This window comes from Zingiber officinale, unplaced genomic scaffold (assembly GCF_018446385.1).
Source record: "Zingiber officinale cultivar Zhangliang unplaced genomic scaffold, Zo_v1.1 ctg86, whole genome shotgun sequence".
In the NCBI taxonomy this organism is placed as follows: Eukaryota; Viridiplantae; Streptophyta; class Magnoliopsida; order Zingiberales; family Zingiberaceae; genus Zingiber; species Zingiber officinale.
The window spans coordinates 22591-48725 of record NW_024589980.1 but is presented as its reverse complement, the minus strand read 5'-3'; the positions used below and the strand labels follow the sequence as shown (position 1 = coordinate 48725).

At 38.4% G+C, this 26135-nt stretch overlaps 1 protein-coding gene across 1 annotated transcript; it reads left to right on the top strand.

Moving 5' to 3' along the window:
• Positions 1-1604: 1604 nt before the first annotated feature.
• Positions 1605-25290, top strand: LOC122037818 (uridine 5'-monophosphate synthase-like). The gene is made up of 6 exons (XM_042597267.1): positions 1605-2470; positions 2642-2725; positions 21174-21256; positions 21348-21435; positions 21520-21774; positions 24965-25290. The coding sequence occupies exons 1-6, from the start codon at positions 1673-1675 to the stop codon at positions 25100-25102; spliced, it is 1446 nt and encodes a 481-aa protein (XP_042453201.1). The 5' UTR covers positions 1605-1672; the 3' UTR covers positions 25103-25290.
• The last annotated feature ends 845 nt before the right edge of the window (positions 25291-26135 follow it).

Genomic DNA, 26135 nt, shown 5'->3' with positions numbered 1-26135 from the left:
TGTCGAATATTCACTAATTAAATGAGTTACCGACAACTCTCTTTAATTAATATCTTAGTCCAAGAGTAGTACCACTCAACCTTATCGTCATGTCGGACTAAGTCCATCTGCAGGGTTTAACATGACAATCCTTATGAGCTCCTCTTGGGGACATTATCAACCTAGATTACTAGGACACAGTTTCCTTCTATAATCAACAACACACATTATAAGTAATATCATTTTCCAACTTATCGGGCCTTTTGATTTATCAAGCTAAATCTCACCCTTTGATAAGTTAAAGAAATGAATATTAAATATATGTGCTTGTTATTATATTAGGATTAAGAGCACTTTTATTAAGTCAGTATAAAAAGAACTTACCTAAAATGATCCTACTCAATACACTTAGAGTGTACTAGTGTAATTTATTAGTCAAGATAAACTAATACCTAATTACACTACGACTATTTTAATGGTTTGTTCCTTTCCATCTTAGTCGGGAGCTATTGTTTATAATTTATAAAGAACCGATAACACGATCTTCTGTGTGTGATACCACACACCGTGTTATCTACAATATAAATTAATTGAACGACTACACTCAGTATATATAAATGTAAATACTTAACCAATGTGATTCTTATTTCTAAATAAATGTTTATACAAAAGCTAGGCTTTTAGTATACACTTTAACAGCAACATCTACTAAAAACGTCATCGATGACATTTTTTTCCACTCCTCCAACAGTATGTCCACTCAACTAAAATGAAGCCATCTGCCCCTCACTAAACCTACTTTTGCTTTCCACTTGTCCTCCACCAAGCCTCCTCTTTCCTGGCCCCTCTCTTCTCTTCTCTCCTTGCTTTCCTTTTTCCCAAGCAAACACTCTCTCCTCTGCTTATAAAAAGCCCCTAAACCTCTCCTTTCAGGGCATCCACTCTCCCCACTACCATCGCAACTGTCTAAATTCCCCCAGTTCTTTTCAAGTGTGTTCAAGTGTGTTTGTAAGTTTTCTTTTTGTAAATTATCTTTATGTACAAATATGTAACTCTCTTAGTTTTTTGCAATTCTCTGTAAAAATTCTTATTAAATAAGATCTATGCTTGTTTTTATAATGATAAACTAAGTTTCTGTCTATCTTTTCTTGGTTCTTTTTCTCAGTCCTTGTCCTAGTAACCAATAGGTAAACGGTCATTGTATCAGGAATAATCAAAATCATATAAGACCTGTGCGGATTAAGTAAGAAGGGTATCCTTAATCCAAAATCTTATTCATAAGCCGGGGGCACTGATTAAACGGTGAACTCCTGAATAGGTGAGACTCTCTGGAAAATAAACAAGAACAGAAAGCAGAGTAAGCATAAAAAAAAAAGAGAATAAAAATTACTGCATCATCATATTTACTGCATCGTTACATTTCTATTGTCATTTACTATAATTGCGCAATTCACTATTACTATACTTTTACTGTTTATTATTAACTATTTTACTTCCAACACAATTTCGAAGCATAAAAATTTTACTTCCAACACAACTTCAAGCATAAATAAATAAATAAATATATATAAACAAAACGTTTGAAAAGAAGGTATTTATTAAATTAGATGCACCCTTTATAAAACCTAAGTCCGCCCCCCCTTTAAAAAATTGCCATCGGCTATTGACACAGCAAAAGAGCCGGCGATCGGAGATGGAGTCGGTCATCAGGGAACTGCACGAGATCGAGGCTGTCAAGTTTGGCAGCTTCAAGCTCAAATCCGGCATCACCTCCCCCATCTACATCGACCTCCGCCTTGTTGTTTCATACCCTTCACTCCTCGTTCGCCTTGCCGACCTCCTCCACTCCGCCGCCGCCGCCGCCGCCGCATCCTCATCCACCCCATTTGATCTCGTGTGCGGCGTCCCCTACACAGCCCTCCCCATCGCCACCGCCATATCCCTAGCCCATTCCCTCCCCATGCTCATGCGCCGCAAGGAGGCCAAGGACTACGGAACTGCCCGCTCCATCGAGGGAGTTTTTCGCCCCGGACAGTCCTGCCTCATCGTTGAGGATCTCGTCACCAGTGGCACCTCCGTCCTAGAGACTGCTTCCCCCCTCCGCGCTGCAGGCCTCCGCGTAACGGACGCGGTTGTCGTTATCGACCGCCAGCAGGGCGGCCGCGAGAATCTCGCGGACAACGGCATACGCCTCCATGCTCTTTTCACCCTCTCAGACCTCCTCACCGTGCTCGTCTCCCAAGGGATGGTGTCGGAGGAGAAGGCTGCTGAGGTGAGGGCCTTCCTGGATTCCAACCGCAGGGTGGCAGTGCCCACTACTCCTGCACCAGTAGTGAATCCAGTCTCCAGGCTTTCTTACGGTGAGAGGGCGACGATGACCAGTAATCCCACGGGCAAGAGGCTGTTCCAGGTGATGGAGGTGAAGCAGACCAATCTGTGCCTTGCGGCTGATGTTTCCACAGCAAAAGAACTACTTGATTTGGCCGATAAGGTCGTTTCACTCACAAACCTAACCTTGATCACAGAATTCATTCTGTCTATTTATTCCCTTTCCCCTTTTTCTTCCTTTTTCATTATAATTTGGTCTCATGTTTTGTTATGGTAGTTATTTGCATCTTTTGACGTATCCTATTATTTTCTTGGGCTTTAATTGCCAATGCAGGTTGGCCCTGAGATTTGCATCTTGAAAACTCATGTGGATATTCTGCCAGATTTCACATCAGAGTTTGGGGTTCAGCTTCGTGCGGTAAATCTCATGAATTCCACTCAATTCATGTTCCTTAAATATTTCATCGCACATTTGATATATTTGTCACAGAATTGATGCTTGTGTTACCTTGAAAAGCTCATAATCATTTATTGTCTTAATAGCAACATAAGCAGAATATCAGTAAATCAACTTTAATCATACAAACTTATCCATTTTCAGTTAACATTATTGATAGTAGAAATAGGAAATACTAATGACAATTAGATTTCATATCTAACTGATAGATGAAATTTGCAGACAAAAATTGAATGACCTCTTTCAGTTAAATCTAATTTCCAAGAAAATAAGGTTTCTGCAAAAGAAGAAATGAGTCTTTGAGCTCTAGAATCTGAGAGTAGGAAACACAATATTATAGAGAAGTAAATTATAAACATATTAATTAACCACATATTAAAGGGAAAGCCGCAAGAGTTATTAATGGAAACACATTGGGTTTTACAATTTTTTAATCTTGATTAAGATGCAAAATAAGAGAAAAACTGTTTAAGATGGTTTGGATAATTCAAAAACAATTGATAATTTTCTTTAGCTTGACGAGTTGAATTGATTAGATTTCAAGTTGTGACTTGTCAGGAGTAGGAGAGATTAAATAAATTGATTTTTAACATACTTAAAAGTGATTTGAAGATTTGGGTTATTGCTAGTACTATAACTTTTCATAAAGTTCAATAGAGAGATAAAAATCCATAAACCAACTAGTTGTCACTACATGACTTGATCTTTCTGTTGTCCAATCAAGATAATTTGAATAACTGATATGGTCAATCATTTAATTTGGATCCTTTAATAAAGAAGATGGAAATGGCATAAAGTTATCATCATTAAACCATGTTTCCTAACTATATTATTGGTTGACTATATGCATCTTATGTAGGATTGTAGAAAGCGCTAGAGGGGGGGGGGGGGGGAATAATGCGTGTTACTTTTTCATATTTTTCGAGAGTACACAACGAAAATAAAGAATAAGAGAAAGAAGCACTATGCTAACAAGCTTTGTTTTTTTTTTTTGGTGCACAGCCTGTGCTGCTAGTCCAAGTCTGCGATCGTTGATTGCTTTTGTTGGGCAATCCATTATCAATTCGTCAAGGTACAAAGAATCGAGTATGAAAAGGAAGTACAACTATTAAAGTTACTGACAACAAGAAAATGAAGTGTAGACTCGATCGTGGTTGTCGGAGCAGTACTTTGGCGTCATAGTAGAATTTCAGAGTAGCGCGAAGATCATTTGAGCGTAGGATTGATGATCTGAGCCGCTGGTCGAAGGCTTATTTTATAGGCCATTCCAAGTGCTTGGACAAACTCCGGCGCCTCCACCGAGGTCTATCTGATCCACCTTTGTCGTTGAGTTATCCAACTCTGGGTGCTTGGATCTCTTTCGGATATCACCTCGGCGAAGCTCTATCCGAGTTGCCTTGATCCCTTTCCGGGCACCTTGATCCCTCCCGAGCGCCTGGAAGTTGATGTGTGCTAGCCAACCAAACTTAGCTATTCACATGGCTGAGTTCGAGCCATCTTGGGCAATTTGATCCTATCTGGTCGTCCTGACGTCTGGACCCCTAGATCTCTTTCGGGCGCTTGGAATGTCCTAACTTTAGTCATTTTTTATTTCCTGCACCACAGTGTTAGCACAACATGCATAATATAAAATCAGAAATATAATTGACCGTCTCGGGACTATCTGGTCCTGAATTTGGATTTCATTGAAACCCTAGGTCGGACCGACGTCTATTGTTCCCTTCAAGGTAACACATCCTCACCTACTCCTTGTAGGAGATAGGTGGCCGGCTTGAAGGGGGGTTGGATAGACGGCACCCCCAAATACTCACTTCCTGCATATTCGTTAGTGCGCAAGCGGTATAATACAATACAAAATACGAATATGAAAGCTAAACACTAAAGGAAAGAAAAAACAAGCAAATCGCTAACATGTTCATTTAACGTGGTTCGGATATTAGGGCTCCTACTCCACGGCGTGTCTTTGAGGTGGACGATCCCGATCCGTCGGTGGATTAGCCCCCGGCAAACTCCGGCTATCTCAAGTAGCTCTTGTGGGTGGAGAAACCTCACCACAACACTCACAAACACTTGAAAACAAGTAGACTACTAATTAGGGTTTACCACCACTAATTTCGTCAGGGATAACCAAACTTTCAAGCCTTGGTTATATAGGCCGCTGGTTGAAAATCCCGCCTACCAGTCGACTGCCGAAACATGCAGTCGACTGCTCTCTATGGAAATTCGATCGTTACATCTAAACGGCTCGATACCAGTCGACTGCTAAAACTAGTAGTCGACTGCTCCACACCGACCGAATGAACAAAAGCATTCTGTTCGCACCCAGTCGACTGCACCAGTCGACTGCTAAAACATGCAGTCGACTGCTACAGTAACGCTACAATAAAACCCTAAAACTAGGATTTTACTCCGAGTACAATCTCTCGTGCACTCGTACCCTCACTCTTATGACTCACTTGACGCTTCTTTGCAGCCTTGACCTCTTGCCTTCAAGCCTACTTCCTTTGGCTCTGGTTCCTCGGATGCATTCAAGTCCGCAGCTCGTCCTCAATGCCATCCTTCGCGTATGCCTCGAAGTCACTCCCCTCGATCCTTGTCCTCGCTGCCTTGTCCACGGTCCCTCGGATGCTCCATCCTTCACCGGACCCGAAGCCATCAACCTGAGTCACATGTGTATCCTGCATACCTGCACACTCACATACACATATCAAATACAAGGGTGAACCTAACTTAAATCCTTTGCTCAAACACCAAAACACATGGTCGCACGGACCATTGGGATTGCTCCAACAATCTCCCCCTTTTTGATGTTTGACAATACGTTTAAGTTAGGGAAAACGTAATAGCAAAATAATATGCTAAAACAAATGGACTTACGTTGCCAAAGCTACACACTTGGACTTACATGGCCGAATGGACTTACGTTGCCAAGGCTACACACTTGGACTTACACTGCCGAATGAACTTACGATGCCAAGGCTACACACTTGGACATACAACGCCGAATGAAAAATGCACCATGCATTGGAACCTATGCTAAGGCTCCCTCTATACCTAGGCTCCCTATTGAGCTAGGAATTTTATCGGCTATTTAAGAACCTATCCCAAGGCTCTCCCTACGCAAAGGTACTAAGGTTTTCCCAACTAAACCTTACTTCTCCCCCTTTGCCTAACATCCTAAAAGCTTTCGAACGATATCCCAATTATTGAAAATTTATCATCCAACTGACCCTAAGCTTATGTATTTATCCCCTATGGATCCCATACATCTATACGAGCTGATTCGGTCAAAATCCAGTGTTGAAAACACTTTCAGACTGGTATCAGTCGACTGCAAGAAGTACCAGTCGACTGCCCTTATGAAAACAAGCTTACAGAGACATTTTGTGCTAAAAAAAACTGTTACCAGTCGACTGCTAACTGTACTAGTCGACTGGTACACTATTCATGCAAAAATCAACCTTTTCTGGCCAACTTCAGAAATGCGCCAGAAATTCCACAGACCTCCAAAAATTCTCAAATTTTGTGGAGAGGTCTATTTTATCAATGTCTACTTGGGAAAAATATATATAAAAATATATTTATCACAAATCTCAAGATTGACACAAAACACAAAACACAAAACTAGCTAAAAAGTTCAATTGAACGTTGACCTAAAGTCCTATTTTGGCTTCCTCTTGATGTATTTGCCCATACTAACCGACAATGCATCCCTAACATTGGTTTATATGACATCTATATATCCAAAACCAATTATTATGCTATATGACCCCAATATCATATTTCTAAGCATGAAACATAACCCAATTGTGTCAAAACCCTAGGTTTGAGACTCAAGTCCATCTCCAAACCACTTGGCACATTTCATGACCCCTCTAGACTCCCAAGTAAAACCCACTTGAGATCCATTGGCCATGGGTCCCAAATTGACTCTTTGAGTTCCCCCTAGAGCTCTTAGCCATAGCCACCTCCCTAGGTGACTCATCTACAATCGCTAGGCCACATTGGTACACCTCCGGTGACACTTGGCCTACAAACCTAACCTTCTTAACCTTGGACACCTTGTACTTGGTTAATTTCTCCTTACCTTTAAATGACTTTCCTTTGTCATTTATTGGTTTCTCCTTTCTATAGTCATATGCAACCCTAGCATAAGACTTTTCCTTAGCATTGGAAACCCTAGATCGGTATCCTAGACCCGATCTATCATTGTTGGGTCTTTGACTACCCAATACCATACCTAAACCCTTAGATCCAACATTGAATCTTTCTAGGGTTTTCTCCAACTTATCAAGCTTTGTCTTCAAAGCTTGATTTTCCCTTTCTAGGTTCCTAAACCTAGAGTCAACATGTCCACCATGGATATTCCTAGACCTACCCATTTTTCTAGGCATATGTCTCCCCTTCTTGGGATTAATGCCTTGGGTCTCTTTATGTCTACCATTTCTAGATTTATCATGAATTGATCTCCTAGGATTATGATCTACAATTACCCTATTTCTATCATGATATCTAAAGCCAAAATTATGCATGGGTAAATAATAACAATTATTTCTAGCATGCATGGAGGAATTTAAATTTGATTTCAAATTTAAACTAGGGTTTACCTTACCCTTTACCTTTTGAGCTCCTCCTTAACATGAGCCTCCATTCTTCCTCTCTTTCTCCCATTTCTTCAATTGCGCTAGCTTCTTGATGTCTCCCTTCTTGGGACATTTGGTGTGGTAGTGACCCTTCTCCCCACACGTGAAGCACATAATGCGCAATCTCCTCCTTTGGACTTCTTCATTCCTACAACCCATGTTAGTATTTAAAATAACTTGATTGGGTTTATGATTTACCTTCTTCTTACCCATAGGACATCTACTCTTGTAGTGTCCCTTTTCATTGCACCTGAAGCACACAATGTGATCTTTTGACTTTGCTTCGGTGAAGGTGCTCACTAGGTTGACTTCTTCCAAGATTTCTTCTTCATTCGTCTTGGACCCTTCTTCAACCCTTGAGGATGTAGATGCTACCTTATCTTCCTCATCCACACTTGTGGATGACCTTTCTTCATCCTTCTCGTCCTCGGAAGTTGAGTGCTTGTCACCTTCCGGTTGCTCCTCCTCATCTTGAGCCATTAAGCCCATCTCTTTGGGCTCTTCTTCTTCTTGTGTAGGCATAGGTTCTTCCCATTGAACCTTTTTTATCTTATTCTACAAATCGTGGGCATTCTCGTATTTACCTACACGGCTCATCACGTCATTAGGCAAAATATCAATTAATATAGATATTACCTTGACGTTTGCCTTTGACCGTGAGGTTTGCTCCTCCGTCCAATGTCGTGGTCGGAGTTTCTTCCCTTTCTTGTCCTTCGGGACTTCAAATGGGTCCTTGATCACCATCATGGTGTCCCAATCCGTGTCGAAGAAGACTTCCTTCTTCATCATCCAAAATGTGATGCCCCCAATGTTGGGACTTTCGAGCCGTAAAAATCGCTTTTTGCATTGCGGAAACCTCGAAGTCTTGCCACGGATCTGTGCGAAGATATATAAAAATAAATCATGTACAAGTTTCTAACCTAGATCTACCTTAGATCTACGTGAATAAGAAGCGTTACCCTTGTTGCGAAGCCCTTCGCTTATCCCGCTCGTCCAAAAGGTTGTCGGATCTCGAGAGTGTCAAGCGTACACTCCTCTATACGTATCCACACGGACAATAGGTGGAGAAGAACCACTTAGAGTGTGCTAGCACTCTTGGGTGGCTCGGCAATGGAGGAGAGGGAGAGAGAGCTAGAAGAGAGGAAGAATAATGATGATTCATTATCATGAAAAATAAGAGTAAAATGGCTTAAGTATTTTCACCTAATGAAAATACTTAATGCTCATTAATGAACCTCATTAATGAGTCTTAATGAGTATTTAATGAATATTCATTCTTCATTAAATGACCATTTTGAAACTCCTCTTCTCTTCATAATTTGAATCGAAATTTGAATCTAATATTCAAATTGAATTCATAATTCAATGAATGCCACTATTTATCATTGAATTCAAAATTCAATGAATATCATCATTAAGTCTTACTTGAGTCTAACTCAAGTCTAGTCTCACTTGAGTCTAACTCAAGTCGAACTTAATCGAGTCTTACTCAATTAATCTAATTTGGATTACACTTAATCTAATTTGGTTCATCATATGAACCTAATCCTCTTGGTTCATCATATGAACCTAATCCTCTTGGTTCATCATATGAACCTAATCTCCATCTAATTGCCCTTTGTGTGTGACTCTATAGGTTCTTGTAACGTTGGCAATGCTCCTAAACCCATTTAGAAACATAAGTAATGAGCGGTATCTAGCAACATATCATTATTACCCAAGTTACAAGAATGTTGAGATCCAATATCACCATTGTGACTACTAATTGTGACTCTCACAATATATGACAATGCCCTTCTATCCTTGACATCTAGATTGATCAATTGAGGCATAGACTGTGTCATCCTCTAATCAATCTATGTCTTGAACCCCAAGTAGACTCAGTCTAATCAAATGAGCTCAATATCTCATATTGACTCATTTGGGCATGACCATGCATTTAATGATCTCACTCTATCAAGAATCATGATGTCACTCCCGTCACATAGGAGGGATAGATCCCATCTACATCACTCACATCCCTCAGCATAATTTGTTATATACCTAGTAATTGCCTTTATAGTCCACCCAGTTACAGATGACATTTGACTCCTTATATAGGGAATTATGGTGACTTCAGGTCCAAGGACTGATAGTCATACTAATAGTCACATGAGAAAGTATATAAAATTCATATAACGATCCATGATACTTTCTCATGGCGGGTCATTCAGTATACATTCTCCAATGTATACCCATGTGTTAACTTGATATTTCTATATCCATGACTTGTGAGATCAAGTCATCGAGTTGACCTACATGCTAGTCTCATCGCATTAACATTATCCCTGAATGTTAATACTTGACTAGGAATGATTAAAAGTAGTGTTCTCTATATCATCTCACTATCAATTCAATCAATTAATTGATATAGATAAGAACCTTCTACTCAAGGACGCTATTATACTTAGTTATTTGGCACCAATACAAGTAAGTATTATAACCATAAAGAAATGCCTTTATTAATATATAGGAATATGATACATCGAGTCCATACAACAATCATCATATGATTGATTCTAGGGCTTTAACTAACAATCTCCCACTAGCACTAGTGCCAATCAGTGTAGAGCATCATGCTTTCTCTGTGCCAAAGCCTTGGTCAAGGGATCAGCGATGTTAGCCTCTGTGGGTACTCTGCAACTTTTCATATCTCCTCTATCGATGATCTCTCGAATGAGATGGAAGCGCCGTAGTATGTGTTTGGTCCGTTGGTGTGAACGAGGTTCCTTAGCCTGTGCAATTGCTCAATTGTTGTCACAATAGAGCTCTATAGGATCGGCTATGCTAGGAACCACCCCAAGCTCAGTAATGAACGTGCGGATCAGCGCCTCCTTCACGCTTCGATGCAAGAATATACTCGATCTCAAGAATCGTGTCCCTTGAACTCTTTCGACTTCTGACACCACCGTTTAAGCAAAATCGAACCCGGTGCGATCTATAATCATCCACGGTTTGAAGGGTATCATCGTAACCCTTTACGGTGGCTATCGTCACCTCGAATATCAAGAAATATTCTTTAGTCCTTCTTAAGTGCCAGAATATTCTTGGATCGCTATCCATGACGCCACCTTTGGATCGGTATCGCTCAAAGCATACTGAAATATCGTGACGAGTACATAAGACGTGGCGTACGATAGATCCATGGGTCAAGCATAAGGAATCTTATCCGTGCGGTCTCTCTCCTCTGAAGAGGGACTTTGAGTCTTGAAAGACTCACACCATGACATCGTAAATCCTTTCTTGGAATTGCATGTGCAAACCGTAGTAATACTGTGTCAATATATGTACTTTGATTTAGACCAAGCAATCTCTTAGATTTATCTCTATAGATCTTTATGCCTAGAATACAGGCTGCTTCACCTAAGTCCTTCATTGAGAAGCAATTCCCAAGCCAAGTCTTTACAGACTGCAGCAAAGGGATGCCATTCCCAATGAGTAGTATGTCATCCACATACAAGACAAGGAAGACAACTGTGTTCCTAACAACCTTCTTGTAGACACAGGGTTCATCTTTATTCTTGATGAAACCAAACTGTTTGATCGCATCATCGAATCGAAGATTCCAGCTCCGAGAAGCTTGCTTTAGTCCATAAATGGACTTATGTAGCTTGCATACTCTGCCAGTATGCTGTGGATCTACAAAACCCTCAGGTTGTGTCATGTACACATCCTCGAGCAAGTTTTCATTCAGAAACGCGGTTTTGACATCCATATGCCAGATCTCATAATCGTGGTATGCTGCAATAGCAAGCATGATCCGAATGGACTTAAACATCGCTACTGGAGAAAAGGTTTCATCATAGTCAATACCATGAATTTGCTTGAAACCTTTAGCTACCAAGCGACCCTTATAGGTAATAAGTCCATCCATGTCAGTCTTTCTCTTAAAGACCCACTTACACCCAATGGGTTTAACGCCTTCAGGTGGATCAACCAAAGTCCATACTTGGTTGGTGTACATGGATTCCATCTCGGATGTCATGACTTCTAGCCATGACTCAGAATCTGGTCTCATCACAGTTTCCTGATAGGAGGTAGGCTTATTCTCAATGAGCATAATGTCATCATGGTCAGACAAGAGAAATGAGTATCTCTCAGGCTAACGATGTACCCTATCAGACCTGCAGAGAGGTGGGTCTACTTGAACTGGTTGTTGTTCCTCAACTCCTTGTGGAACAATCTTATCATCCACAACAATTTATGGTTCCCGTTCAACTTCCATCAAGGCTTCAATGCTATGGTCCATATCTTGACCTTCTTCAAGATCGAACGTACTCCCACTAGTTTTTCTAGAAACAAAGTCTCTTTCTAGAAATACCCCAGTCTTAATCACAAATACTTTGTATTGACTAGGAATGTAGAAGTAATATTCCTTCGTTTCCTTGAGATATCCTATAAAATAGCATTTATCGGATTTGGGTCCCAGTTTGTCCGAGACTTGACGTCGAACGTAAGCCTCACAACCCCAAATCCTCATAAAAGACACCTGGGCATCTCTCTCAGTTCATATCCTATATGATATCTTTATCACAGCCTTGGATGGAACACGGTTAAGTGTGAAGGTTGCTGTGTCTAGAGCATATCCCCAAAAGGATATAGGAAGATTTGTGTGACTCATCATAGATCGTACCATATCTAATAGGGTACGATTCCTCCTTTCGGATACACCGTTCCACTGTGGTGTTCCAGGAGAAGTGTGTTGGGATAGAATCCCACGCTCAGCTAGATAGTCACGAAACTCATGGCTAAGGTATTCACCACCTCGATCTGATCGAAGTATTTTAATACACTTGCCTAGCTGGTTTTGTACTTCATTCTTGAATTCTTTGAACTTTTCAAAGGATTGTGATTTATGTGTCATGAGATACATATAACTGTGAAGTCATCAATAAATGTAATGAAGTATCTATAACCACCTCACGATAGCGACGTTGAAAGGGCATCACTGTATAAGTCTAATAAGTCGATCGCTCTTTCGTTGTCCATTAAAGGGAGTCTTGGTCGTCTTGCCCGAGAGACGTGACTCGCGTCTCATATGATTAAATCAAATGAGTCCATGAACCATCTTTATGGAGCTGAGATAAGCGATTCTCATTTATATGACCTAAGCGACAATGCCAGAGATAGGTTTGGTTCATTTCATTTGACTTGAACCTTTTGGTACTTATGTTATAGATGGGGTTCTCTAAGTCTAGAATGTAGAGTCCGTTTATCAGATGTGCACTACAGTAGAACATATCTTTTAAATAAACAGAACAACATTTGTTCTTTATTACAAAAGAAAAGCCTTTCTTGTTCAAACAAGAGACTGAAATGATGTTTTTTGTAAGAGCAGACACATAACAACATTCATCTAATTCTCGTACAAGCCTAGAGGGCAGAGATAGATAGTAAGTTCCTACAGCAACAGCAGCAACCCATGCTCCATTGCCTACTCGTAGGTTCATCAATGCCCTGCTATTTCTCAGCACCTTCACATTAGTATAAATGTGAGAAGCACATCCAGTATTGATACCCACGATGCGAAATAGATAGATTGACTTCTATAACATATCTTCTTAAGATCTTCCAGGTATCCTTCGTAGTTCCTCTTCCAATGCCCGGTCTGACCGCAGTGGAAGTAGGTAGCATCCTTGACAACCCCTCCTTTAGGTTTCATTACCTTGCCTTTGCCCTTGGCTTAGGACTTTCCCTTACTTTTAGGCTTGCCCTTGCCTTTATGCTTTTGCACCATCAAAATGGAGTTGGGCTTTACCTTCTTAAGGTTGAGCTCAGCAGTTCACAACATTCTTAGCAGCTTAGGCAGTGGCTTATCAATTTCGTTCATGTTGTAATTTATGACAAATTGACTGTAACTTTCTGGCAAGGATTGCAAGATCAAGTCAGTGGCCAGTTCTTGGCCAAGTGGGAATCCCAACCTCTGTAGGTTCTCTATGTACCCAATCATCTTGAGCACATATGGACTACGGAGTCCCGTCTGCATCACCTTGAAAGCAATGCCTTGGAGATCTCAAATCTCATGCTTTGCTTGTCCTCGATATAGTTAACGAAGATGTTCAACCATATCATAGCGACCATCAACTCGTGTTGCTTCCGAAGCGCAGAGTTCATGGTCGCGAGCATCTTGATGCTTCTTATAAGCATCTCGGTCAGCTCGCGTGGCAGTGGTAGGAGGTGCCTCGGGAATGAGCTGCTCCAGGACGTACAATTTTCTTTCTTGTGTGAGAACAATTCTCAGATTCCTGTACCAGTCCAGGAAATTAGCTCCATTGAGCTTGTCCTTGTCAAGGACAGAACGTAGGGAGAAGGTGTTCGTGTTTGTCGACATGACAATCTACAATAGAAATAATGCAGAAAGTAAATATCATATTCCTTTAATCATTTAATTAGGCCTTTAACTAAATGATGCTTCCATTGAATTATAGAGCTTTTGTAGAATCAAGTCATGGATGTGGTCAAACCACACTACTAGATTCTTACCAATTAGCTATAATTTTCGTGGGACAAGATCCACATCTTACTATGACTTGAGTTAGTTTTGGCTAAAACGCCCAAGACTTAGTATGATCGGTAGATAACTAATTATCAATTACATCTCTATGCAACTCTTGTTTATAGGATCAAAAATCTCATTTATATTAAAACTTGAGTTAGCTTTGGCTAAATCGCCCAAGATTTAGTATAAATGTGATATTTATCCTATCGTCCAACCGTTGGAAAATGCCTATAGTTTTACCCGATCCAATTGAGTTAACTAGTTATGCTCAATCTAATTGAGTTTGTACTCACCCAAGCTTTGATAGGCGAGACCAAGGTTGTCCCTCCGCACCCTATCAAGATAATATACGTTGCTCTGGTTTGACAGATTCAACAACAACATATGATCGAGGTAGTGATGGGTATCAAAACTTGGTAGACATATCAAGTTGACTTGATTAAGATCTAATCTAATCGTGGATTCGTATCTTATACGCATCAAGGCACTAATTATCCTACATTATCATGCATCACATATACAAGCAATGATAGATAACTAATTATTTTGTGATGAAGTCATGACCCTACTACGATCTTTTCAAGCCAATGAAAAGATCGGATGATCAACCTAGGGTCAACGACAAATGTGTTGAAATCACCCTCCTCGTAACTCCTTCTTGAGTGGATCTTCCACTGCTTCATTTTGTACATTACAAATGTGAAACTCGAGTTACATTCGAGTCTAAATTTTATTTACAACAAGAATATAAAAGAGAAGGTACGACGCGCAGGTCGCATATCAATACAACACGCACAACACAAAAATGACGCGCAGGCTATATTATGAATTACAATACATTTTAACCAATCATATTGGGGGTTTGGGCCATGACCATCACAAAATCACACATAATTCTAAATTATGTATTTTATATAAATTTCTATAATTTTACTACTGATTTTATCGATTTTATGAGTCACAATTTCCCGGCGGTCCCGTTTAGCGGTTTTCGGGCGCAATCGTGGGACAATGCCCCTTGCGGGATTAGGGGCAGCGCCTCTTCTCGCGAAATGAATATCGCGAGTGTCCCATCTTGATCTAACAGCGCCTTAAGCCGCTGTCCCAAAATTATTTGGGCAAGACCTTGCCGTTTGGAAGGTTTTTCTCGGTAGTCGAAGCCTACAAGTGTCCAAGCACTTGTTGCTTCCCTTCCACCAGAAAAATACTCAAAAAATCTATAAAAATAGCAAACTTATAGAAACTTACAGATCTGAAATATTTTCATAAAAATAAAATACAAACTTGTACATGCTTCGCACGTTGCTCTGATATCACTGTTGGGACTTTCGAGCCGCAAAAATTGTTTTTTGCGTTGCGGAAACCTCGAAGTCTTGCCACGGATCTGTGCGAAGATATATAAAAATAAATCATGTACAAGTTTCTAACCTAGATTTACCTTAGATCTACATGAATAAGAAGCGTTACCCTTGTTGCGAAGCCCTTCGCTTATCTCGCTCATCCAAAAGGTTGCCGGATCTCGAGAGTGTTAAGCGTACACTCCTCTATACGTATCCACACGGACAGTAGGTGGAGAAGAACCACTTATAGTGTGCTAGCACTCTTGGGTGGCTCGGTAATGGAGGAGAGGGAGAGAGAGCTAGAAGAGAGGAAGAATAATTAAGTCAAGCTCATTGAATTGTCTATACCGACCGGGCATGAAACTGAAAACCTTATTTTGCATTATCAAACTCCTCAACTTAAAGACAAGGGTCCCGAACGCAAACTCCTCAACTTAAAGACAAGGGTCCCGAACGAGATAAAGAGCGAACGAGATAAAGAGGGGTCACCCTATTATGCCATTTTTAAGAAGTGCTGGTCGAGCGTAAAAGAAACCATTAACTCAAACTGCTGCTGCTGCTTCATAAGAGTAGGACCGACTCAGTTCAAGTGGATGCTAGCGCTAGCCTTTCGTCAGCTCTTTACCCGGATGTGGATGCTAGCCTTTCGTCTGCTCTTTACCCGGATTAAAGAGTGAGATTAATATCCCGAACCAGAACTCGTAAGTCAGAGGGGACCTCACCAAGTCTGTAATGCCGATAAAGTGAAACTGCGAACTGGACATCAGCTTAGGCAGTTTATCCTGTTCGCGTCCTTATCACATAAAGAGCCCACGTCACTATGCTCGCCAAATTCAATTAGATTTGAGATCCCCGAGTTAGAAAAAAGGGAAGGCCCCCCGCACTTTACCGAAACTTTCTTTAGGCCGGTCTCACGCGTCACTAAGCTGTCGCTCGTCCCCTCATTCACTCCACCTATTAGATTCTTTCCCTCTCTCAGCAAGATTCTAGTGTACCATTGACTCTGTCCTTACTTTATCGCCTATCTTAGGATTTACTTGATTTCGAGCCAGATTAGAATTAGCTCCTCTCGCGTATACTGAGAGTGAAGACGTACGTACTATTTCAGCAACAGTAAGAGTCGATCGGCCAGCTGATTATAGTATTGCGATCGGATAGTGTCTGAGGCTACGCTATTTCACTCCTCGGCCTAAAGTGCATCTTTTTATGCCGAAAATACGGGAAGTTCAACAAAGATCGAACAGAACGACAACACTGACGGACCATTTCTATAGGCAAAAGAGATTAAAATGACATTTTGCCCTAGGGGATTCGTACAAAGATCGAACTTTCAGATCGATTCTATATTGAAATCGGTCTTTAAGCGAAAAATACGGGGGTTCGTCACTTTGATCGAACTTTCTGATCGATTCTATAGGGAAAAGAGATTTGAATCATTTTGCCCATCCTTTAGTCACACGTCGTTTCACTCGTCCCATGGCGAGCATAAGATTTGATCGTTCAGAGCGGACTCCCCAGAGGGAAAAAGCATTTTATGCGAACGGTAAGTTCAACTTTGATCGAGCAGAACGAAAGTCAAGTAGAGAGTCGATTGAAATAAAGTTTGTAATTCCTCTGCGTAGCAATTGAAGCGTAGCAATAGTCGTCTTATGATCGTACAGTCGTCAATAGTCGTGAATGGCATTACGCCATTCCCTCTTCCCTCGGCAATTCTTCACTACTACTGATCTTCCGATCGGTTATAGTATGACGATCGGTAAGGTCCAGTCGATCGGTAAGGTCCAGTCGTTCATGGCATTCTTCACTACGATCGATCTTTCCATGAACTCCTTTCCTTCCCCTTCGGTCTCTCCTTGTCAGTCTTCGCTATTCCATACTATCATGAAAAATAAGAGTAAAATGGCTTAAGTATTTTCATCTAATGAAAATACTTAATGCTCATTAACTCCATTAATGAGCCTCATTAATGAGTCTTAATAAGTATTTAATAAATATTCATTCTTCATTAAATGACCATTTTGAAACTCCTCTTCTCTTCATAATTTGAATCGAAATTTGAATCTAATATTCAAATTGAATTCATAATTCAATGAATGTCACTATTTATCATTGAATTCAAAATTCAATGAATATCATTGTTAAGTCTCACTTGAGTCTAACTCAAGTCTAGCCTCACTTGAGTCTAACTCAAGGCGAACTTAATCGAGTCTTACTCAATTAATCTAATTTGGATTATACTTAATCCAATTTGGTTCATCATATGAACCTAATCCTCTTGGTTCATCATATGAACCTAATCTCCATCTAATTGCCCTTTGTGTGAGACCTTATAGGTTCTTGTAACGTTGGCAATGCTCCTAAACCCATTTAGAAAAATAAGTAATGAGCGGTATCTAGCAACACATCATTACTACCCAAGTTACAAGAATGTTGAGATCCAACATCACCATTGTGACTACTAATTGTGACTCTCACAATATATGATGCCCTTACATCGTAGATTGATCGATTGGGCGTAGGCGTGTCGTCCTCTAATCGATCTATGTCTTGAACCCCAGTAGACTCGATCTAATCAAATGAGCTCGATATCTCGTATTGACTCATTTGGGCATGACCCATCATTTAGCGGTCTCACTCTATCAAGAATCATGATATCACTCCGTCGTATAGGAGGATAGATCCCATCTACATCACTCGCATCCTCGGTATAATTTGTTACATACTAGTAATCGCTTTATAGTCGCTAGATTCTGGGTGGCGTTTGTAAAGTGTCGACTCCTTATGTGAGGAATTATGGTGACTTGACGATGGTGATAGTCGAGAAAGTATATGATACTCGTATAACGATCCGATACTTTCTCGTGGCGGGTCATTCAATATACATTCTTGATGTATATCTATGTGCCAACTTGATATCTCTATATCCGTGACTTGTGAGATCAGTCGTCGAGTTGACTACGTATTAGTCTCGTCATTAACATTGTCACAGATATTAATACTTGACTAGGAATGATTAAGGGTAGTGTTCTCTATATCACACTATCAATTCAACCAATTAATTGATATAGATAAGAACCTTCTACTCAAGGAAGCTATTATACTTAGTTATTTGGCACCAATACAAGTAAGTATAATAACCATAAAGAAATGCCTTTATTAATATATAGGAATATGATACATCGAGTCCATACAACAATCATCATATGATTGACTCTAGGGCTCTAACTAACACCCAAGGCTTCCTCCTTCAAACTTTGGAGGTTCAATCAAGCCGGTCATCTTCTTGTAGTTGCTCTTCTCGGTGGTTAGTTCGGTGAAGTGCGAACCTCGCTCTGATACCACTTGTAAGGTGATCGGTGGCCGGCTTGAAGGGGGGTTGGATAGATGACACCCCCAAATACTCACTTCCTACGTATTCGTTAGTGCGCAAGCGGTATAATACAATACAAAATGCGAATATGAAAGCTAAACACTAAAGGAAAGAAAAAACAAGCAAACCGCTAACACGTTCGTTTAACGTGGTTCGGAGATTAGGGCTCCTACTCCACGACGTGTCCTTGAGGTGGACGATCCCGATTCGTCGGTGGATTAGCCCCTGACAAACTCCAGCTATCTCAAGTAGCTCTTGTGGGTGGAGAAACCTCACCACGACACTCACAAACACTTGAAAATAAGTAGACTACTAATTAGGGTTTACCACCACTAATTTCGTCAGGGATAACCAAACTTTCAAGCCTTGGTTATATAGGCCGCGGGTTGAAAACCCTGCCTATCAGTCGACTGCCAAAACATGAAGTCGACTGCCCTCTATGGAAATTCGACCGTTACGTCCTAACGGCTCGATATCAGTCGACTGCTAAAACTAGCAGTCGACTCCTCCACACTGACCGAACGAACAGAAGCATTCTTTTCGCTCCCAGTCGACTGCACCAGTCGACTGCTAAAACATGCAGTCGACTGCTACAGTAACGCTACAGTAAAATCCTAAAACTAGGATTTTACTTCGAGTACAATCTCTCGTGCACTTATACCCTCACCCTTATGACTCACTTGACGCTTCTTTGTAGCCTTGACCTCTTGCCTTCAAGCCTACTTCCTTTGGCTCTGGTCCCTCGGATGCATTCAAGCCCGCAGCTCGTCCCCAATGCCAACCTTCGCGTATGCCTCAAAGTCGCTCCCCTCGGCCCTTGTCCTTGTTGCCTTGTCCACGGTCCCTCGGATGCTCCATCCTTTACTGGACCCGAAGCCATCAACCTGAGTTACATGTGTATCCTGCATACCTGCACACTTACATACACATATCAAATACAAGGGTGAACCTAACTTAAACACTTTGCCCAAACACCAAAACACATGGTCGCACGGACCATTGGGATTGCTTCAACACTCCTCTCAAGAGGGTTTACCTGACTTACCAAACATCCAGTCCTCCAAGCTTATTTGGACTTTTGCTCAACATCCGATCTTGACCTTCGGGACTTCTCACCATATGTCCGGTTCTCGAGCAGTCTAGACTTTTGCCTGATGTCCTCGGGCTTCCGGCTTAGTGTCTTCGACCTCTAGAACTTTTGCTTTGCCTAATGTCCACTAGGACTTTTGTCTTGCCTAGTATTCAGTCAACTTGACATACTAAGACTTTCTTGTTGAATTACCTACACACTTAATCAACCTTGTTAGATCGTAACACACCTTAACTTTGAACTCTTACCAATATCAAAATTTTGATTATCTGGTGCTTCCAGCACCAATATCTTTCTTCCATCAAGCTCTATGCAAGGTTGATTATATAGTAATATTGAAATCATAAAATTATTTTTCTTATTTAGTGTCTTTTTATCTCCCTCTACATCTTACACCTTCCACTCTATTGGTTGCCTTTAATATCTCTATATAATCTCTATGTGTTTTCTCTCATTTTCTTGTCGAGCTATACCTAATTGCTCTATTAATCTCATACAACCATCTTAGCATTCTCACCTCTACTAGGCCAAATATGCTGTAACAAATATGGAAATTAAGTGTGACATTTTTAACTTTTGGAGTCAAATATAGCAAGTTAATTGAACAATGCCTTAACCTACATGTGAGAACAAGAGAATGTCAAAGATGTTGGACCATCTTTGCATTGTCGCATCTACACCTCTACAACAACACCAACAACAACCATCACGAAGTCTTATCCCATTAGACGGGATTGACTTTATTGATCCTTCTATATCATTGGGCTTTATTCTTTACTATATCATCATTTATATTTAAATAAATTTTTATCTTATTTTATTAATTCAAATGCCTCATCCACTGCAACTACCTCACATGATGATTGGGTTGCTTAACAGCTCAGGAATTCTCATTGAGTTATAAATGAAGGTCATATGGCTTTTCTAATTATATATCTAAAGTTATCTATGAAGAAAATAAGAGAAGATAATTTAGCTGAACAGTTCGGCTTCTGGAGGAACAAGAACATTTTTTTCTGTGGACTTTAAATGGAGTTGGGTGTCATGTGAATGAGATCTTTTGGGCAATGTTGCAACAATTTTTAACTAATGGTTAAATTGAGACATTTGAAGAATTCTCTAGTAAGATTAAAATTTCTTCTTTATTTGTTGAATGATGAAAACATTGTCCTGTAAATTTCTTTTAAATATGTCCTAAAGATAATTGATCATCTGTTGCCTTTATTGTATGATTTAAGCTGAATATGTATTGTTAATTTCTTCTTCATGGTGGTTCTTGTTACCAAGTCAACATTTTGCAAAAGTTGAAGTTTGATTGCCTAAGTTCTTAGTGAATTTTTTAATGCGTATTTTCATTGGTTGGTGTCAAATAATATGCACATGCATATTTATAGCTTGTGATGATGTTAAGTGTTGTCCATTCTAAAGATTGCTGAAAGGCACAACTTCTTGATATTCGAAGATCGCAAATTTGCTGACATTGGGAACACAGTTTCAATGCAATATGAGGGGTGAGCTGTGTAATGATTACTTGCTATATTTTCCTATTTTCATTTCTTGAATTCCATTTGCTAATTTATGTTGTTTGTATTCTTGTCACAGAGGGATATTTCAAATATTGGAGTGGGCTGACATTGTTAATGCACACATAATTTCTGGCCCTGGAATTGTTGATGGTCTAAAGCTGAAGGTTCTTAACTGATGTTAAATATTCATAACTTATTCCTTCTTAGTTCATACTCAACTTCTATTCCTTCCCTTTTTATGTCAATAGGGTTTGCCCCGAGGGAGAGGACTTCTTTTGCTTGCTGAAATGAGCTCTGCTGGAAATCTTGCGACAGGAGAATACACATCTGCTGCTGTGAAAATAGCAGAGACACACACTGATTTTGTGATTGGATTCATATCTGTTAATCCAGCATCATGGCAAGGAGAACCAACTAGTCCAGCATTTATTCATGCAACTCCTGGAGTTCAGTTGAGTTCTGGGCGAGATTCATTAGGCCAACGATACAACATGCCTTATTCTGTAAGTATCAGCTGTTAATTTGTTTTAGGTATTTTCCTTTACCTTATCTATAATCAAGCCAATTCTAGATGATTCTGAGATTTCTAGAGTTTGTAATAGGTTGTGCCTAAGTTACATAGATGATGCAAATTAGGAATAATTTTTCTTTTAAATTTTAAATAGTAGTCAATTTTGGCAATTGTCCTATTTTAGGGTTAAAAGTTGGATATCTTTTAATTTTGGATAGTGTTTAGAAATTTGGGTTTTTTTTCTCATTTGGTAAACAAATCAGGAATAATTTTTCATTTAAATTAAATATTAGTCAATTTTGGTAATTGTCCTATTTTAGGGTTAAAAGTTGGATACCTTCTAATTTTGGATAGTGTTTATAAATTTGGGTTATTTTCTCATTTGGTAAAATTTCTTGTTTGTTTAATTTTATTTTCAATTTTAGTTGGGTTAGAGCGAAGGGGAGCCTTGGCGCAACGGTAAAGTTGTTGTTTTGTGACCAAAAGATCACGGGTTCGAATCCTAGAAACAACCTCTTGCAAAAAGTAACATAAAGTTGTGTACAATGGATCCTTCCCCAGGACCCCGCATAACGGGAGTTTCGTGCACCGGACTGTCTTTTTTTTTTTTAAGTTGGGTTAGAGCCTTTAATTAGATCCCAATTCCTTTATAAGGCTTCTTCCAATCAAAATTTTTTTCTATTTGGTAAAATTTATTATTGTGGGAAATCTCGTGCATTGTGATATTAGTGCGAATTTGTGTTTCACTATATCATAGGTGGAATTTTTCATTCTGCCTAGGAACCGACACTAGTATAGTAGTCCTCCACGAGGTTGCAGAGGCAGCCTCAACTCAATTTATTTGATCTTTATCTATTGTCAGCATTGTGTTAGACTTTAATTTTTTTCCCTGAATTTCTAGTTGATCTAACTCACTTGTACTTTATCGATTGCACTCACAATATTAATGTTCAGGTGTTACTTGCATATGCACATTTGATACACTACATTAATAACAATAATATGTAACTAACTTAAACTCTGCCATACATATCAAAACTATATAGAATCGACCACTTAGTACTTAGTACATGATTGCATCAATAATTTCTTTAATGTTTGACAATTCATTAAATTAGGTTATTAATACATTACAAGTGAGTTTAAGCTAAACTTCCAAAATGCATAAAATCAACAATCATGCAAGTAGGAAAAATAAAATGAATGAACTCTAATAGAACTATCTCCAACATGCAATAATACTATCCAGACCTCCAAAGATCGCTTAAAGTGATGTGAATGATATTAATTTGAGACCTTATAAATCTGATTTACAAACCAATTGATACAACAACCCAGCCTCATCCCACGGGTTGACGAGTTCGCTATATGAATCATTCTGCGCTATTAGACTTTATCCATCCTATATCATCATTTATATTTAAATAAATTTTATTTTATTTTATTGTTGCTAACTAAGTCTTTTTTTTTGTCTTTCTCGTTTGATGTGCACATTTGTTATAGTTTCAATCACTTAACTAGAGTATATATTAGTTGTTTAAATACATGTTCGTATCATTTTAAACACGTCTCTTGGAGTTTTCCCTCAATAGGTGTGGCTCTAATTTTATCTCTAATATTTTCATTTCATATCTTGTGTCTGCACATCCTTCTTAACATTCTCATCTCTGGAACTCTTATTTTCTGTTCATGTGCACGAGTCATAGTCCAATATTCAACGTTATATACCATAGGAGATTTAGCCGTCATTTTGTAGAACTTTTCTTTAATTCTTAGAATTTTCTTTATGATCACAAAGAACACCTGACATTGTACTTCATTTCGATCATCTTTCTTGTATTCTATGTAATATCTATTTGAATCTCTCAATCATTCTACAAAAATAATTCTAAATACTTAAAGCTCTCAATTATGGATAACTCGTCTTCTCCTATCGAAACAATTTTCTTATTACGTTTAATATGTTAGATTTAAATTCCACATATTCTGTTTTTACTATACTAAAGTCTAAAATCATTTACTTCTAGTGTTTTCCACTAAGATTCGAGTTATTCCTTCACATGTCTCATCTACCAAAATAATATTATCTGCAAATAATGTGCATAACGGTTCCGTATCTTGGATGTGTTGAGTTCGTCCATGATTAGTGTAAAAAGATAAAAATTTAGAGCTGATCCTTGATATAACTCTATCCTTATGGGAAATGCTTCGATTAATTCGCCTGAAGTTTTCATTTTTGTCATTACATCGTATATATTTTAAATTAGTTCAATATATGTTATGCTAATATTTATCTTTTTTTAAATTTTTCATATAATTTCCCTTGGAATTTTATTATAAACTTTTTCTAGGTAGAGGAATGCCATGTGTACGTCTTGCCTCTGTTACTGATATTTTTTAATTAGTTATCTGAGAAGATATATAACTTATGTTATCGGCCTTTAAGACATAAATTTAATTTGATTTCCAGCCATTGTAGTCTTCTTTCGTAGTTTTTTTCTATTATTTTTTTTCTAAAGTTTCATAACTCATTAATTTAATACTTTAATAGTTTGCATAATTTTATATTTTTCCTTTGTTCTTATGTATGAGAATTAGAGTACTTACCCTTACAAACTGATTGATACATTTTGAATAATCTCAAATCTATTTGATTTTTCTTATATTGGGCCAATGGAAGCTTATATGTATGACTATAATTGTATTAAATATGTATATGAATGGTGTTAATTTGAGATCTGTATGGCACAAGTTGATTTTCTATTTAGCTCGTGCCATGAGAAAAATTGAGTTAAGGATTTTCACAACTGCACTTTCATACTGCTTTGTTTTCTTTTGTAGAAAAGCTAAGCAAATGGAAAATCTGGAGAAATATCTTTTTCTACCAATTCACTTTCACATGTAATAGAACTATATTTGAGCTTTGAAAATTTTCTTTTTCAAATCTATTTTTTTATATCTATATATAATTTTATCATTGATACATTTTTAAATTTTTGTTTCTTTTGTTTTATATATTTTTTTTCAATGATATTTTGTACTCCTTTTATTTTCTTAAATATTTGTTCCTTACTATCAAATGAGTCCCACTAAAACCAAATTATTCGAATTATCATGAATTCCCAATTTTATGCAATAACATCTAAAAGCAGTACAATTATTTTTGTCGATCTTGTTTGCAGGTAATCTTTGAGAGAGGCAGTGATGTTATCATTGTTGGGCGTGGAATTATAAAGGCTACAAATCCTAGTGAAATCGCCAGAGAATACCGAATGCAGGGATGGGATGCCTACAAAGCAAGACTTAACTCTTTTGGTTAACCTTCCGTATCACAATTATGTGTTGCTTAACCTTCCGTCATCGAATTTTATTTACCCAATTTGGTAGTCCGCGCTTGGTGTGTTAACATGTCGTGTGCGCGATGTTATCATTTTTCGACAATAAAAACAGATAAAGCAACTTGAAGTGATTTCTTTAATTATATATATTTTTTAATTTTGTGTTACCATTATGAAGTCTAAGATCAAATCTAAATATATATTATATATGTAATAGTAATATATATGTAATAGTAATATATATTAATTAGTAATATATATTAATTCATAATATATGATATGAAATATGAAAATAAAATAAAGAAAATATTGAATTTTCCGTAATTTCTTTAATTTAAATTATTTCGATTTTCTTTTATATTTGGAGTTCGGAGAGATGGCTGAGTGGACTAAATTCGTTTACGAATTATTGGTATCCACGGTGTGAATTCATTTTTCTCCGCTAGCACATTACTCGACCTGCGTGACCTTTATCTTTTTTTAGTTTTTAATTGTCATATTTTTTTTTGTAAATTCACATGCATACAGTTGTAATTATTGAATTTTGCTTCAACACTTTTGCTTCAATGCATCCTTACAAGAAATCTTAGTGGTTTATTATGAACGATAATTGACCAAAGGTGCATATAATTTTTTGAATTTGAATTGATCAGTATATTTTAATAATTACTAAAAGACGCATTAATTTATTTGGTCTTTCTGTTTTACCCCTTCAGTCAACCACATGTAACCTTAACATTTCTCTCTACTCGTGAAAAATAAATCTCTTCCTTTTTCTCATTTATCGTTTTTTATTCAATTTGAATTTATTTATTTAAAAACCTTTGGACCATTAGTAGGGAAGTTGAAAATAGTAATAGAGGGTATAGTTGGATTCCTCGTAACCTAAAAAATTTACAGAACCTGAAATGAATACAATATGAGATTTTAGGTCAATCAGTGGAATTCGATTAAAATCTACTATTCAACTTAGAGGATTCAGATTGCACTTAATTCAAGTCCTATTTTCAATTTT

Coding starts and splice junctions, on each gene's coding strand:
- LOC122037818 (XM_042597267.1), top strand. CDS start 1,673: ATGGAGTCGGTCATCAGGGAACTGCACGAGATCGAGGCTGTCAAGTTT. Junction 21,257..21,347: donor GTTTCAATGCAATATGAGGG/GTGAGCTGTGTA, acceptor TTCTTGTCACAG/AGGGATATTTCAAATATTGG. Junction 21,436..21,519: donor TTGATGGTCTAAAGCTGAAG/GTTCTTAACTGA, acceptor TTATGTCAATAG/GGTTTGCCCCGAGGGAGAGG.